Below are 17,616 nucleotides of genomic sequence, written 5' to 3'. Positions count from 1 at the left end.
AAACAATTAATTAAAAAAAAAACACAATAAAAAAATAGACTTTTTCTTTAGATACATGATGACTACTTTGATTTACAAAAGCAATACTTTTCTATATTTCAATTAACAGACACTCCCATGTTTTTTGTACCAGCTATACAATTCAGTTCAGGCTGAAAAATAATTGAACATGAATATAAAAAACAAACATTCAAAATAAACAAGCACAAATATCAAACAGATATTTAATAATAAAATTGTTAAATATTAACATTATTTCATTGCAGTAGAAAATATAGATACAATTTTATTAAAAATCTGCTAAACCTTTTCAAGGGAAGCATTATAAAAGAAATAATCTTTGTTTATATATTAAAAATTAAACATAACTATTTATTTGTACTGAAATTAATTGACAGAATTTTGTAGAAAATGCTTTCTTTTAATGTTAACATTTAGAAATTAACACCAAATAACTGAAAAGGCCAAAACAGTATGCTGGATTTCAATCAGCTGAATACAATTACATTGACTGTTCTATACTTGGCTGAACATTTTATTTTACGATTGTGGCTGACATGTCTCAGCGAAATCTCTAGTCTACATTTTAATATAAATATTCAACTAGTTAGTTAATAAACAAAATGTATCCCACAAGATGAATAAATAATCAGTAAAATTAGTTATAAATGGATAAATAAACAATATTAAAACCATAAAATTCCAAATGATAAATTAATAATAATATTACATGAAAAGAAATTTGTAAATGTAATGTTGGAGGCATTTACATAAAAAATGCGAATATCATTAATCATAAAAATGAATAGCAGTATGCGTTTATGAAGGAGTAAAAAGACAATTAACAAAGGAGTAGCTGAGCAATCAATTAACTAGTAACTAACGGTTGAAATTCAATACAAACTGAAAGCTTTTACAACTTTTTTTTATAAAGTTTCTAGAAAATTATCTTATGTAAACTCTTTTTTATTCAGGAATTCTAATCAAATAAATGTATATTCATATAATCCCCCAAAAAAAAAACAGATAAATTTTATGATTGCACAAATTTCATTATATTATCTATTACATGCTAAAATAACGTACTTCTGCAAAAAAATAATAATTCTCCAAACTTATTTAATTAACCAATAATTTTTTTTAATTCTAGAATCACTGTAAATCAAAAAAATCATTAAAATAAGCTACACAATTAAGCAACACAACATCAAAATGCATCACTCTCACATACATTTAATAAATACAGTGAATATTCATTACTAAATATTAGTATTTTCCTCATTTGTGTACCTAGAGCCATTTATGAAACAATCAGTGAAACATATCGTCTAGAAACCTGTTAGGCCACCAGAAATAATTTTTAAAACTTCAAGCCAGACTGAAATTATTCTACAAGGTCTGAAGTGTTCCAAAACTTCATTGTTATTCTTTCCTACAGCAGCACTAAATAGAAATAAATACTATCCTTACAGTACTCCGCTCCTTACAGAACCTACTTCTGTTGAGTACTCTTAAACTGAATCACAATCTTATCAGGACTTTATTTATTAATTCTCTACAAACATCTATTACTCAATTACAGTTTTTTCTTATACTATGAGGCTGGAAAAAAATATCAGACTCCTGCAGATAATCAAACCAGACTACTGAAGTAAACTACAGACTTTGAAAATAATCAGGTGTAGGTGCTAAAATTCAAAGGATGCCAGTAATTAAGGGGCTGCTTTAAAAGGATAACAGGTCAACAAACAATAGAATTAAAAAATTACTATCATGATGGAAGGCCCAGGCCACACAACTGCTTTTAAAGATGAGAAAAATTTTGTTTTTTTTTATTTTATAAACTGTTGGTTAACTTCATTAAATTAATTAACATTACTCTTGTGCAAGAATGGCAAAACAGCTTACTAAAAAAAACAAAATAAAGCAGATTAATGATGTTAAAAATTATTCAAGGCAAGACTGAACGTCTTTTTCAAATGTTTTTACAAAAAAAACTTATTTTGGGATGACTACTAAAAAAATTCTGAGTCTTAAAATGTGTAATCAATTACAATTTCACAGGGTTGAAAATAAATGTTACAACTTTTGATACTTTTTGGCAATAAAATGACTGCATTTTTATGCCAGCTGGTATTTACTCATTCTGCAGACATTTAAATTACTCCATTTTAAAATTGGTTTAAAAGTTACGATTTTCTCCATTTTAATTCAATAAAACATAAATAATTGTATTTACTAAAGTACAATATGCAAATTTTGAGTTTTTAACGCAAAAAATATGGCATATGTAAACATATAAGATTACATTTTTTTATATATTTCTTTTTTTATAAACATATCACTTTAAGTTACTAAATTATAGTATACTGACAATACATGTATATGTATGTCAATCTAATCCAGAACCTAGCTGACTCAATTTTGGGGTGTGACCTATCGCAACCAGAAATATTTTGTCAAAACAATACCAATTTCATTTTCTTTTATGAAGAGGCTTGCCTACTCAACTACCTTCATAATATAAAATTAATTAAGCTCTAAAATTAGGTAGTAACCAAGATCTATCAGGTAGCAAGTCCAAAACTTCTTGAATGAGAAACTTTGTTCTTACATAACAACATACATACGCCAATATCATCCTACCACAGAAATGTCAATGTTTAGGGTACAAATACTCAAGAAATTCTCTGTATACTCAAATAACCTAATGATTAATATTTAATACTTAAGTTTCTTATAACTAAGTATTAAGTACAAAGTACTTAGTACCTAAAATTTGTTGTTAAGATAATTATTATTATATCTGTTGCTAAGAACATTATAATTTCTATGTTGAGTACTGTTTACCTTTCTTGGCTTCATTCTTTTATTATATGCTGACGCATTTCGGAATAACTCCACTGTCAAAACTTATTGTAGTCTAGGTACTTAGTACCTAATTAATTTAAATAGGTATTAAAGTAGATACCCAAATGCCTACTTCAGTTCCTATGTTAGAAATCTGACCCATACGTTTGTAAGACAAGTTATAATGAACTTGCATAATTAATGAAACCTAGAAACTAATTTAATTATATAGTGTTATGTGGCTAATGACTGTTTACTAAACAAAGATAGAAATATTCTTATTAATAATAATATGCCATTAACTTCCGAGATTAATTGTACCATTAACAGGATTAATAACATGCTCATATCATCTAATTACCTGCTTTACTTTTCCTCTCTTTTCAACTGGCTAATTATGTAAGTACACTTGTGTGCATGTGCGTGTGAGTGTGTGTATTTTATACTTATTTACATAAGACCCATCAAAACCTTAACAAGTACAGCCATGTTGTAACATAACTACATCTCAATATTCTATTGTACCAATTTTATAGTGAAGGTAGGAAAAAGTTTTTTTTTTAATCCAGTTAGGAAAATGATAAAATAATAGTTTTATTGAATAACTTTAATTATGATAAAAGTGAAAATATTTTTAAAGGTTTTATCAAAGCAATTGAACTCAGCACAATGATTTGCAGCTTTGAAATATGATGCTGTAAAAACCCAGATATCCGACTCAGGTTAACCGAAACCCAGGTTATCTGAAATGTTAATATATTTAAATAATCTTTAATGCATTCTGTATTTAAAAAAATATGAATTAAATAATTTCAAACCATAGAAAGAAACTAAACCAAAATGCAATAAATTAGGCAGTCTGCTGAGCTTTTATGGAAATAATGAAAATGTAGACAAAAACTATTTATCTAATCAGAAGCCTAAACATTACATTCAGACAGGATGTTATTGCAATAGCTGCTCGAGTCACTTCCTTACTATGGTATTACATCATTTCTATTGCAAGGAGTCCAGTCCTACATTTGGTTGAATGTGTAAGGTGTCGCTGTCTACAATTAAAAATAAAGCGCGACTTTTGTTTCACATCGTGTGTAGAGTAATAAACTCATATAATATTGTGTAAATGTAAATATGTAGTTATAACTATTGGAAAAAAAATCGGAAACTGTAAAAAGGGTTCAAAGCATTGATATTTTGCGTAATATAAATAGAGATTTCTGTGTTGGTATTTCCACGGTTTCAGACTGAATTAAATGCAAAGATAAACTCAAACAGCATAATGTTAAAACATTGAATAGGAAAAAATGAAACCATCAGAATATGGAAAACTAAATGAATTTGTGTTTTTGTGGTTCACACAGAATAGAGAATAAGTACTTTTGATATCTTTCATAATGATTCAGGAAAAGGCCAAAATGTTAGCAGAAATATTCAGTAATGAATATATGAACTTTAGGGCTAGTTCAGAATGGTTGGATAGGTGAAAAACTAGATACGGAATTTGTCAATGAAATATCTGTGAACAGTGGTGATAAAAATGCAGCCAAACATTTCAAAACTGAATTAAAAAATAACTTTTTAATGGCAATTAATCTGGACTAAATTATACATTATTATCCAAGAAATCAATTCCACTGAGGTAAAAATTACTTCTGAGTCATAAAAATGAGCAAGGACAGAATAATGGTGTTAGCATGCAGTAATGCTTTGGAAAATTTTTGTTTCCCCAATAATATCGGTAAATTAAAAAATCCTTGGACGACAAGAAATATTTCAAAAAATGCACTTTCAGTATATTACATAAATTAAAAAAAATGGGTGGATGTCATGTGATTTATTTGAAAAATGATTTAATGAAAAATTTGTACCCAGCGTCGTTGAAAAGTTTTTAGCTACTAAAAATTTTCACAAAAAGTGATTTTGTCTACAATTCTGCAGTGCATCCACAAAATTTATCAAGTGGTGATATTTGTGTGAAATTTTTTCTACCCAATGTTACAAGCTTATTGCAATCAATGGACCAAAGTATTTATGCAGTTTTTAAACATTATCCCCAGTTGTTTTTGAGCTTTCTTTTAGATGAATGTCATGTATCTAAAACTGTTACAGATTTATTAAAATTGATAAGATACAAAAAAGTTATTTACTGGAGTGTCGAATCGTGGAAGAAAATAACTGAAGGTAATCTCGAAAATCATGGAACAGACTGTTCGACAAAACATCTGCCGCTGATCTGACAAAAGATTCCATCACTTCAGAAGGAGATTCCCACATTATTGTGCTGGTAAGGCAAAATCTAAGTGTAATAACATTATCGAGCTGCTAAGACAGATTCCTGGGTGCAAAATCATTGAGGAAAATGAAGTTCAGGACCAATTAATAACTGGATGAAGAAATAATGGCTGCCATGTTGGAAGCAGAAGTACCAGAAGATGAATACCAGGCTTTACATAATCTATAAATTACACACTGGATCTTTCTAATGCCATATTATTATCATTGCAGGTATCATTATGGTCCGTCGAACAAAGCACTTTGTCAACATCCAGTGACTTAATAATGTTCATTAAACATTGGCACAAAATTGCGGCAAGAAAATCAAACCCACAAAAAAAGTCTGATATTTTCTGAAGAAAATAATTAAAAAGGATACTGTAAAAAATTTTTAATTAAATCGCTTAAATAAAAGTTTTTCAGCCAAAATTTTTTTTCAACAAAAAAAATGACCTACAAGCATATTTTAATACATTTATACAATGTCCAGAGTATTTGCAAAACATCTAATTAAAAACTAAAGTATGTTACCAAAATAAAAATATGATAATTTTTTTAAGATAATACGGTACTGTATTCATGATATGAACCATCACAAATTAGTTAATAAATTATTTCTTATTTACAAAGAAAACAATGCACTTTTGTATTACTGTTTCAACTTTCATTAAGAATAAAGCAATGGTATTTTCAACCTTCAATTAAAATTGGTTGTTTTAGTAAAAGTTAAAGCTTTTTTTTATTATTTAAAACTAAGATAAAAAGAATCCTAACACAATTAAAACCAGAAATTATTAATAATGCTTTACAAAGAAAAATTTGATTGTAAACCATTGGGAAAACCCCAAAATCTTTCATAAAAGATTTTTAGAAAACATACAGTATCTAACCACAATACACAAGAGCCCTGCATTAGAATAAAAAGAAAATGAAAATAATTTTTAAGAACTAGCTCTGTTTTAAATCCAAAAAGGTGATACCCAATTACTCCTAACTTTACCAACTCTAAAACAGAATTAGCTCACTTTTATTATAAAACAGAAACTGAAGATTCAACAAAAAAAATAATAAATAATGTAATAATGCATGTAATTTTTCAGAATGAAAAATTTAGTTTCTTCAGCATAATATTTGTACACATGGCTTAAAAAAATAAGTTATTAATAATAAAAATTATTATTACTATTATTAAATCATGGTCATACCCAGTAAAAACTTTTTATTCAGAGCTAGCCGCAAAGAGGCAAGACATGGGGTTGAAACTATTGCATATGTGAGAAAATTTACTTATCATAAATTTACAATACATAAATATATGTAATACATACATAAATTTACAGGTTTGTAATTCCCAGACATATGCGGCAACGGCATCATGGCACACATCAGGGCTCCAGGATCATCATCTACCAAGTTTGGAGGTTATATACTTCCTTATTGATGCGCACGTAACTAAAATTTCTGCTTTGGCAGGAAGAGGCGAAATTGAACGACAATAGTAAATTAACATCATTTATTGGCCATAAATTTTTAAAGGTAATTTTTGTTTTAAGTCATTAATATTATATATGCACTTCTGTCAACACTTGTTACCACATAAAGGACTTATTCTCTGGCTTCTCTTTCAGTTCCATTTACCATAATATATTATTTACTCTTTCTTTTTTTTCTTTTTGGTTTCATCTCAATGTAATGCCATTCACTTTCTGAAATTCTTTTTATCTTTCTGAAATTTACACTTGTTTTCTTCCTCAAAAATACCTTCATTTAGTAACCTTTCTTTCTTTTTCCTGTTTAGCCTCCGGTAATTACCTTTCAGATAATACTTCAGAGGATGAATGAGGATAATATGTATGAGCGTAAATGAAGTGTAGTCTTGTACAGTCTCAGTCGACCATTCCTGAGATGTGTGGTTAATTGAAACCCAAGCACCAAAGGAGACCGGCATCCACAATCTAGTATTCAAATTCGTGTAAAAATAACTGACTTTACTAGGACTTGAATGCTGGAACTCTCGACTTCCAAATCAGCTGATTTGGGAAGACGCGTTCACCGCTAGACCAACCCGGTGGGTTTCATTTAGTAACCTAGAAAGTAAACTCAACATTATTTACTTCCTCCAGTAGGTAAACTGCTTGGCATCCTAAAGAAAGTTCAGAATTATGAATTATTTCTTTTGAAAAAAGTGAAAATTATTTCATTCTCCTTCAGATAAGCCGTCATCCCAGGTATGAAGTCACTGAGTCACTGTCATTATCATTCGTAAATCAGAAATTAGAGTCCTTGCATTCTTCACTTTATGTAATAAAATAACTGTCAATCACAGAATAATATGAGCTAAACAAGCACTAAAATGAAGTTAGAGCAGGAATAATAGCTAATTTTTTCTACAGCAATACTACAAAATTTCAATATAGTGCTGCCTAACATTTCTCTCATCATCTAAGTTATTTGATATAATACTGCAGTTTTTCAAATCTGTGTTTTCTTATTCTATTAAATTGATAAATTGAAAAATGCAAAACTGCATTTTATCTTTCCATGGTCAAAATACATCGATTTTAAGGTATGCAATAAGGCATTAGCTAAAAAGATTATTTTTAATGTTGTGGCATTATTAATTCAAAAGTGTTTTTTTTTCTGTTTCATAGAAATTAGTGCAGTATAGTACCAGGGAAGCGAAATATATAATTACAAATAAAAATCATATATTATTATTGTTATTACTATTATAATGAGTTTTATTCATTTAAATGATGTATATATATATATATATATATATATATAAAGTTTCATTGTACTTTAAAAACACTGATCAGTAGTAGAATTAGAATCTTAATTAAAACAATGTTGAGGTACTGTATAAGCTACTGTATTTATGCATTTAAAATAGTTGAATTATGCACTGTCTTCACGTAATGAAGGTGTGATAAGTAGCAGTCTGTGATCCTACAGTTATAAGCTGACAGTTTATATGACGTCAGGTGTTTGAGAAGTTATAAATGATTTTTTTTTTGTCTTCAGTCATTTGACTGGTTTGATGCAGCTCTCCAAGATTCCCTATCTAGTGCTAGTCGTTTCATTTCAGTATACCCTCTACATCCTACATCCCTAACAATTTGTTTTACATACTCCAAACGTGGCCTGCCTACACAATTTTTTCCTTCTACCTGTCCTTCCAATATTAAAGCGACTATTCCAGGATGCCTTAGTATGTGGCCTATAAGTTATAAATGATATCCATCATTATTAGGTTTCTAAAATTCAAAAGTGTATTTTTTTGGTAGTTTTTTGTAACGGTCATTCACAACGCCTTGTATTTCATCAGTATATACAATAAAGCACCCTATTTATTTATTTAAATTACTGAGAAACTATTTATTATAAGTTAACTTTACTTTGTTATTAAGAAACTTCGTTTACATAAAATTTAATTTCAAAGTAACTTATTTAAAAATAAATAAATCTACGTAGCATTTACAATTGCAAATCCACTTTTCCACTGCTGCATAACATAAAGTTTAACTGGAATAAATTCTGGAAATTGTGGAGTACCATAGTTTATTTCATTCAACGGAACAGTTCTGAACTCACTTCCTACAATTCTTTTTAAAAATGTGGTCATGCTTTTTAAGGGGGGTTTAATATTAAAAACTAGCGTTCCTCATGAGAATTTTGTTCTAAATAATTTTGAACTACAAAATATGTTGAGTACAGAGGATTTCTGAGCATGCAGAAAGAAATTTTATTTATAACCAAAATACACTGACAAACTGCATATATAATAAATGTAGTATTGTTCTTATTTTGTTAAGTTCAAAGTTATTCATTCAGAAAGTCTTAATACTCTGTCAAGAAGAAATGCAATGAAAATGAAATAGAAATAATGGTGTTAAAATATTAAACACAATTTATTTTTTAATTATTTTTTTAAATATTTTTGAAAGGATTGTGATAAAATCCACAAAAACATAAAGACTAAAATACTACCGCATGCTTCAATAAACCTAGACCCTACAACCTAATAACATTCTGTCTGTCACAACTCCAGTAATGAAAATTTAAAAAATAAAAATTCTCACTTTACTTCAATGTAGCTGTATAAAACAAGTTATATTTTTTTATTTATGAAATAATTAAAAAAAAAAATCAAAACACATTTCCCTATTACATTAGTTCATGCCGGCATAGAAATGAAAAAATAATGAACAATAATTTAAGTGTACTAAAAATTTTTCGAAATATATGAAACATTTTTGTATAATAAAATTTATATTTATAAGTAATTCTAAAATATCACGACTGAAGGCCAACAACTAGAGATAAAACATCTAACTATGCAATAATTCTTACGTGTTACTTCTTAACTTTCATTAAGAAATCTGAACACATAACTGTAATTTTTACTAAATTAATAATATGTAAACAAAGAAATCTACTCAAGCAGCACACAAAACCTTCAATTAAGTGAAGTTTAACAACGGAACAAACTTCTAAACTATCTTGCTGTGGTAAAAATAGCTGATGTTTACCAGAGAGAAAATAAATGAATGCAAACACAATGTGCGAATGGAATCATATTCTTAAGACCTTTGCACAGAAATAATAGCATTCAATAAAGAAAATTGCATTAAATAAATAAAGTTGTAACAGAAAATTAATTTAATTCCTACTAAAGAAATATCTGACCTGATGGCTACTTTTATTTTTTTTAAAAGTAACTTTTATAAACAGATTTTTCTGTCATTTTATACGTAACCTTAAAAATTTTAAATTTATATATCAAACAATAATAAAATAAAAAAATAAAAATGTTAAATAAAGTAATTTCCTTTTATGTACAATAATAAAGTAACTGTTACAATCCAGTACTGACTTTTTAATTTCTTCATCAAATCATTCAAGACCATTACTTACCAAAACTGGTTCAGCCATTAACAAAAAAGGAAATCCTGGAAAGAGTTTGTTAACAGAAAAAAATAAAATATTTGAGTTATAAAAAAAAAAAATTGTACATACAACGTAGTGATACCTTTTGATGATGCTGTTCTTCACAAGTATGGAATAGCTTCACCTGAACTTGACTTCATCTGAAATGAACTTCTTGTCGCATCTCCATCGCCGCAAGCAGGTACACATGTACAAATGCCTTGGCCTCAAGTAGAGGCCTCACTTTGTGGATCATTATTTTTATATAATAACTTATTTTTTTATTTATTTATTTTTTTTTCATTAATGTTAAAGATATATAAATAGCAGGAGGAAGAATCTAGTTTTATTTAGTACAAATTACATTTTTTTTTCTTTATAACAAAGATGTCATTAAATAAAAATTATTCAAACTGAAAAGCTTCAGTATAAAATCTTTGGATGAAAATGATTATGAAATCATCCTATTTTACATCCTGTGGTGTTTGCTCTTCCTCCATTTAAAAAAAATTTAAATAAATGATAAAAGAAAAATTTGTGAAAATTACAAATACTTGTTTAATCTTATATTAATTCTACATATTAATCTTAAATTTGAGAATCGTGAAGTAACCATAGTCTTTCTTTAAACTGCTCATTTCATCTTTTCATAAGTAACTATCTATTTTAACTGAATCGACTATGTGCCGCACAGGCCAAAAATATCAACTAATTTTATGTTTTATAACAAGATGATAACCACCACCCGCAAAGTCGGATACTATACGTTACCTTCATTCATAAAGATATTATTTTCACACAGGATTGCACTATAACAAATAACAGTTTAAATAGAAAAATTAACCGAAGATGAAGCTAACAGCTTAAAAAAGTTAATGGTTTGACAATATAAATACATTGATACAACAAATTCTCAAATTTAATATTGATACAAGCTAATTTATAAAAGCTACAAATATTTTTTTTTTTTTTTTTTTTTTTTAAATAAGGGATTTATAGATTTCAACAAGTTTTAAAAATACTACTGAAATGCAATAATCACACTAAGTAAAAAATAAAAAACACCAGAAATATTTCTATAAAAAAATTAATTAATAAAAAAATAATATTACAAGATACATATTTTTTTATTTTTTTTACTAAAACAGAATATCCTTGTATAGTTTTAGTTTTTAACAATAAAGTCTTACAATATGTAGACAAAATGTCAACTTTTATTATTTATATAACAGAAAATGTGCCACACTTATAGGATACTAAACTTAAAAATTACTTTGGCGAATTAACTTGGGAATAAAGTAACAGCAGGATTATATTATAAAAAATAGGAATATACAAAATAAAAGACATTAGCACTGTTATAAAATAATTGGCCAATTCTGCTACATTTTTTAAAGGAAAATTAACCCTAAACCAACACTGAATAATTATTTACAATAATGTGCAATTATAAAAATACAATGATTAAATAAAAATTTTCTCAAGTCCAAAAACAACCTACCGCATAATATTTTAACATTTTTTTTTTATTCTTTAGAGGACTCTGTTTTAAGACAAAAAATAAAACAAGCAGAAAGTTGCCAGACTTTTCTTTAACAAACCCAATTACACACAAAAAACAAGATAAAACCAAGAAAGACAAAGAATAATTCCAGTGCTTCAAAAAAAAAAATTCACTTATTGGGATTATCCATAATCCACAGACTAGATCATGGTGTACGAATGATAATTAATCAAAAATTTAATTTCAGTAAAATACATAATTCGAGAAGAGACAATGTCTGAAGAGTTACTATGGGCTGTAAATGTTTAACAATTCAGTAAAAGTTGGATTGCAATTTCTATAAATAACTTTTTTCCTTTTTTTTTAATTTTTAATGAAACAATTTGAACCATTTATAAATTTTTTTAATTAAAAAATGATTTCAACAGTACTGAAAATAAACTTAATCTTTAACACCTGAGCACAGCTTCTGTGTCTGAGAAAAACATTCCCCAAGGTATATGGTATATGGTGTGATTTGTTAGATGCTAGTTGTGATTTCCATCTGTATCTACTGAAAAGTAAACAACATTTGTACAACTTCCCCTTCAAAACTCACCAAAGGGAAGTCAGACTCTATGACCAGAATGGCAACAATAACATCTTGGAGATTGTGCGACTCCCAAAGAAATCCAGCAGTAAATTAAATAATATGCCAGTGGTACGAACAGCTGCATGATCTCACTATGACCATCCATCATAGATTTCATGTTCCATAAGCTCAGGTATGAATGAGTCAATAATATGGACATAGTAGAATTCTGAGCTGATGGTTTAAATGAAAAAAGTGGATGATGCATTTATATATAACAGCACACCAAACCAGATCTTCTGATCTTGAAGGCATTTCCTTAGATCTGTGGAGATTTTCAGAAATCCATAGCTAAGTACTTTGGCTGCTTATACACAACAGGTGGAACAAATCTAATCACTAAAAACAAGATGATATTCCTGAAACCATCTTCAGTATGAAGCTTAGGCTTCACGGTCTGTTTCTCATACCTCAAGCACAACAAATATAAAACAGATGGAAACACAAATTGTTTTTAGAATATTGTGAGCTGTAATCTCTGCTACATCAACTTGTGACAGATACCTTGTGAACTTTAGAGGAATCTTTATGATCCTGTCAAGAATATTCAGAATGGTCTTGTCTGACATGCCAGAATGGGAATATCCAGAATGGTGTCAGTTTCCTGCTGAAACTTGGCTATGAGACATACTACATTACAACGAGTATATGACTTCTACAACAAAAAACTTCTTACTGCATTGTTCTCACACTAACTCTTATGTGCTTACTTTATGGTGGTTTGACTAACATTAAGTTTTCAACATTATGTTATGTTCATAAGTCAGTATGATAAGGTAAGTTAGTAACATTAAGATATTAACATTATGGTTAATTTTATTAATACTCTGAATTCAAATGACAACACCAGTGTCCTTGTAACAAGACAATTAATCACATTAAAAGCCTCCAATTATGTGTACTGCTTGGGTAATGAAGTTCCACAGATGATGAGCAATGACTTCCTACAACTATGCGCACAACAAAGAGGGATGCATGGATACATAAAAGAGTGTGTGTGAGAGAGAGAGAGAGAGAGAGAGAGAGAGAGGACATGATGAAATTAAACAAACCACACCTGGAATACAGAGTGCAATGCAAGTTTCATTCAAATTATTATTATACAATTCAATTAAAAATTATTTATTTTAAAATGTTTTAAAACTTCAATCAATGTAGATTTAACGTAAAATTTTTACTGCATTGTTAAAATAAATAATTAGTGCATCTACCCAGAATAACTTTTCACACACTATAATAAATAAATGAATTAAACAATCATACATGAATTAGGTAACACCACTTTTACTAAACAGTTGTTTGAGAATGAAATAATTTATAATAACTCAAGTTCATTGAGAACTCTAGAAGTGTAATTGTTTGAAAATACTAAGCTCTTCTTTTTCAAACAAGTTTATAAAATAAAAAACAAAAAAAGCTGAGGGAAATTGCGCATCAGCCTTAAAAGATCACAATCACAAAAGAATAGCAAAAGTGAGTCATAATTCTGCTTCTTTCAATAATTAAATTAATTTTATCATAATTAAAACACATTGTAACTAATTCTTCAAGTTACAAGAATGAATTAATAAACATGAAACCAAAACTCAAAATATAATTTTTAGGTATTATAAATAAATATAAAAACATTAAATAAATTAAAAATATTAAAATTAGAAAAAGCCCCTATAACTGATTAGATAAAACTTAATAGAATTTTAATTAAATAAGCTGTTTTATCAATAGAACAAAACAGTTAACAAATTAAGTTGCAAACAAATATCAATATTAAATAATCAAAAGTTATAAATTAAAACACTTTTTTTATGATCAATATATCAATTTGAGGTATCATTTTAATTTAACTAATGAACTTGGAAAAATGCAAGCTTAAACTAATAAATGGCATATTTTTATAAAATATACTTATTCTCAACATCCAGGATCCACTATTCTTACCTAACTCATTACAAACATTTTTATGTTAGCGTTTCTATTTTGGTTTCTTGCATCAGCAAAACATCACAAATTTTAAAAATGTATAGTAATCTATCACATCCCTACCTTTGGCAAGTACAACTTAGCTAGATAAATTTTATCTTAAACTCTTTAAAAGGGAAATAATAACATAAAAAAAAATAGTGATTTATGTAATGTATGTCATGAAGAAATATAAAACAAAATGAATAAAAATTTAATTTAGAAATAAAAATCATGGGCAAGATTAATCTGTATTAAGAAAGTACAACTCACTACTATTCAAGCAGTAAATCCTACTGAATATTAACAAAGACAATTTTCTTTTTCATCTTCATAATTAAGTCATTTATTTCTGTTATAAATGAAACAACGCATGCTCCCTTGTTAGTCATATTAAGATGCTATTATCACTCTACGTTTTAAATATTTTCTGGTAAGGATCTTAACAAAGTGACAAGAGTAAGAGGAAATTGTAAAATAAACATGTTCATCATAAATAAAACCCAAATTTATAAAACTTCAAAAAAGTTCTGAAACTAGAAAAATATTAGTATTAGATGTTAGACATTAAATATTATAATACTATGTTTATTATGAGCATAACAGAATAGAGAAGATTAAGTGATCATTAAGTTATCCTTGCGAACAATAAAATCCATAGATACTGAAATTATTCTGTCGTCAAGGCTAGATCCCAATTTTCTATCTGCCATTATTTTCAGAAAAACTAAGTGTGACAATAATTAATTACGAAAATAGATACTATATCACTTCACAGATGTTTTCTAGAAATAGGTGGTGTTTCCAGTTCTTCTTTCTAAGCCTGCTCCTTTTTTTCTAGACCTAATTCTCCTAGTTATACCATTCACTGGAAACTATTCATCAAATACAGATGGGTAACCATCCTTTTTGAATTTTTCTTTTTCTCAAAGTCTTTTTGATGTTGCTTCTTAACAGAGAAAGAGTAGGTATCGTTTGCATGAACTGTAGATCCATGCACTGGATCTAATTATTAACTGACTGAAAACAGACTTTTTCTCAGTTTAATTTTTGTCAATTCATATGATTATTTCTTTCTCTTTTAGAGTACAAACTGCTATAGTAATTAAGACTCAATAATGAAGAATACACGGTTGCCCAGAAAATGGAGACCCGCCACCAGAACTATTTTGGTGGCAGGTTTGGATCAGTAACTTACAATAAAGTAAGTTTATTACTTTATTGTATATTTATGTAATTAATAACAGACATGACAGGAAAATAATTTTTTTAATTTATAAAGGTTTCTAAACCTCCTTGATGGAGTAATTAAAAAAGAATAAAAATCCCCAATAAAAAAAATATTTTCAAAATATAATCATCTTAGAATTATAAGTCTCTGAATCATAACTGATATTCTCACACATACAATAACTTAAAATGAAAAAATAGATACTGAAAATAAACGTAACTAAATTACATTGTATCTGAACATTATCAGGTTTGTAATGTTTTTGCATTCTAGAGATTAAATCTTTTCTCGATTCAATTTCCTATATTTCATTAACACACTGAAGAATATTCAACTAAGACATTAAAGCACTATCATATTATTTTTAAGAGTAAAAATTTTCCACATCACTGAACCATTAGTCTTATCCCAGTTATCACACTGTAAATTCAAACTTGCATTTCCATTTCTGCCACATTCACCCAGAACATGTAATCTAACTTACTTTTGGGCACATCTCATGCAATGGGTAAAAATAAAGTGTAGATTATACACCCCTAACAAGCAAAAGCCACCGACTAGCTCACTATATTATTCATTTTACATCACTAGATAAACAATTTTACAGTGAATAAAAAAGAAATCATAATTTATCGTGTACATTTTTAAAAGCCAAAACATCACTTAAAGAATCCTACTGAAATTGATATGTAATTTGTGGAAAAACAGGTTTCATAAATGAAAGTGTTCATATGAAAAATATAATACCCCCCAAAAAAAAAACTACTTTAATGTAACACAATATTACAGAGATAATTATTTTCACTGAGTATATTCTATTAATTTACAGAAATAAAGGCTTCAAATCACAGTAACGACTACCAAATAAAAGCAAACGATTAAGAAAATTATGATTTTTAAACAGAAAACATTTCAAATAGAATAATGAAAAGAAACCTTGGATAACAGAATTTTCTTATCTTTTAGGCAACTGACATTTTCTATAACTTGAATATACTGCTATTTGAATGAATTTGGTCTTAATAAATGTCTACAATGAATTAAACATTAATATTTTTTTCATTAACTGTTTATTAATATTACTGAAATAGAATGTTCCTATTGATAACTACTGTAACAACCTTGTTAATTGGACATTTAATTTAACAATCTAAAATTCAAATCAGATCCCACAAAAACTAATTGAAATGAGGATTACACCCTATTATAAGTTTTCAAAACTCCAGTTCTCCAGTCACAGATCAAAATTCATACAAGTAAAATATATATTTATATGGTTCAATATTTATGGAACCTGAACAAAAAAGATCCTATAGATTAATTATTAGTTATTATTAACAGAAGTATGCTGTTACAAATGGTAATTTATCCTAAATATAACCTATAAGCATGGCACATTTCATTAAAAAGTATCTGTGTAAAGAGCACTGATTACGTCCTACCTCTCGTTTCTTTTCTTCCTCAATGAGGACCTGATTTCTTCTTTCCATCTCCTCTGTCATTTTCTGCTCCATTATTTTTTTTGCTTCCTCTACTCTACGAAGCACATCCGCTTCTATTTCTTCTTTTCGCTTTTCTAATTCTTCTTCAACTCTTTTTTTAACTAAAACCTCTATCCTCTTAGCCGTTTCTTCTTCAATTAATTTCTGCTCTAACTCTCTCTGTCTCCTGTTTATAATAGCAAAAATATTATCGATAAAATCCTTACTAAAAATTTTATCTAAGACATAACTAATAATACTGACATTTATTATGTTTAATAAATAAATAGACTTAAATCAAGACTACTACAACAAAAATAAGTACAATTAAAAGAATCAACAAAAAAAATTCAACATGATCAATATTTATGTTGGAAAGCTTAAAACTGTTTAATACTGACATTACATAATTATGTTGGCAATAAATGAGTAAAATTTTTGAATTTTGTTCCTAAGGTTGCGCTTTATGTTATTCTTAAAACTGTGCTGTAAAGAATAAATACTGAATAAGAAACTAATTAAAAGCATTGATTTTTTTATTTAATATGTTTAGTTCTACTCACTTATTATGATTCTGGAGAGTTCTAGTGTGCAGGGTATACAGAAGATTTTCAAGAGTAAAAGGGGTATTTGGAAACAAGTTAAAAAATGTAATAAAATCTTCATTAAAGAGCTTAGAAACGTTTTTGCAATGTTTTTTTTTTTTTACTCAGTACAATAAAAACTAACAGTTATAACATTTTTTAATTTTTCCATT

The 17,616-nt window shown here is 27.7% G+C and overlaps 1 protein-coding gene across 2 annotated transcripts in view; it reads right to left on the bottom strand.

The window, feature by feature from the left end:
• Positions 1 to 17,616, bottom strand: part of Arglu1 (Arginine and glutamate rich 1) — a 40,881-nt gene that overhangs the window by 14,230 nt on the left and 9,035 nt on the right. For both annotated transcript variants that reach the window (XM_075355840.1, XM_075355839.1), the window contains one exon: positions 16,821 to 17,046. In XM_075355840.1, the coding sequence (XP_075211955.1) occupies positions 16,821 to 17,046 (226 nt within the window). The remainder of the gene's footprint in view (positions 1 to 16,820; positions 17,047 to 17,616) is intronic.

Source organism: Lycorma delicatula, chromosome 2, assembly GCF_047948215.1.
Source record: "Lycorma delicatula isolate Av1 chromosome 2, ASM4794821v1, whole genome shotgun sequence".
Classification (NCBI taxonomy): domain Eukaryota; kingdom Metazoa; phylum Arthropoda; class Insecta; order Hemiptera; family Fulgoridae; genus Lycorma; species Lycorma delicatula.
This window is presented reverse-complemented; position numbering and strand designations above follow the sequence as displayed.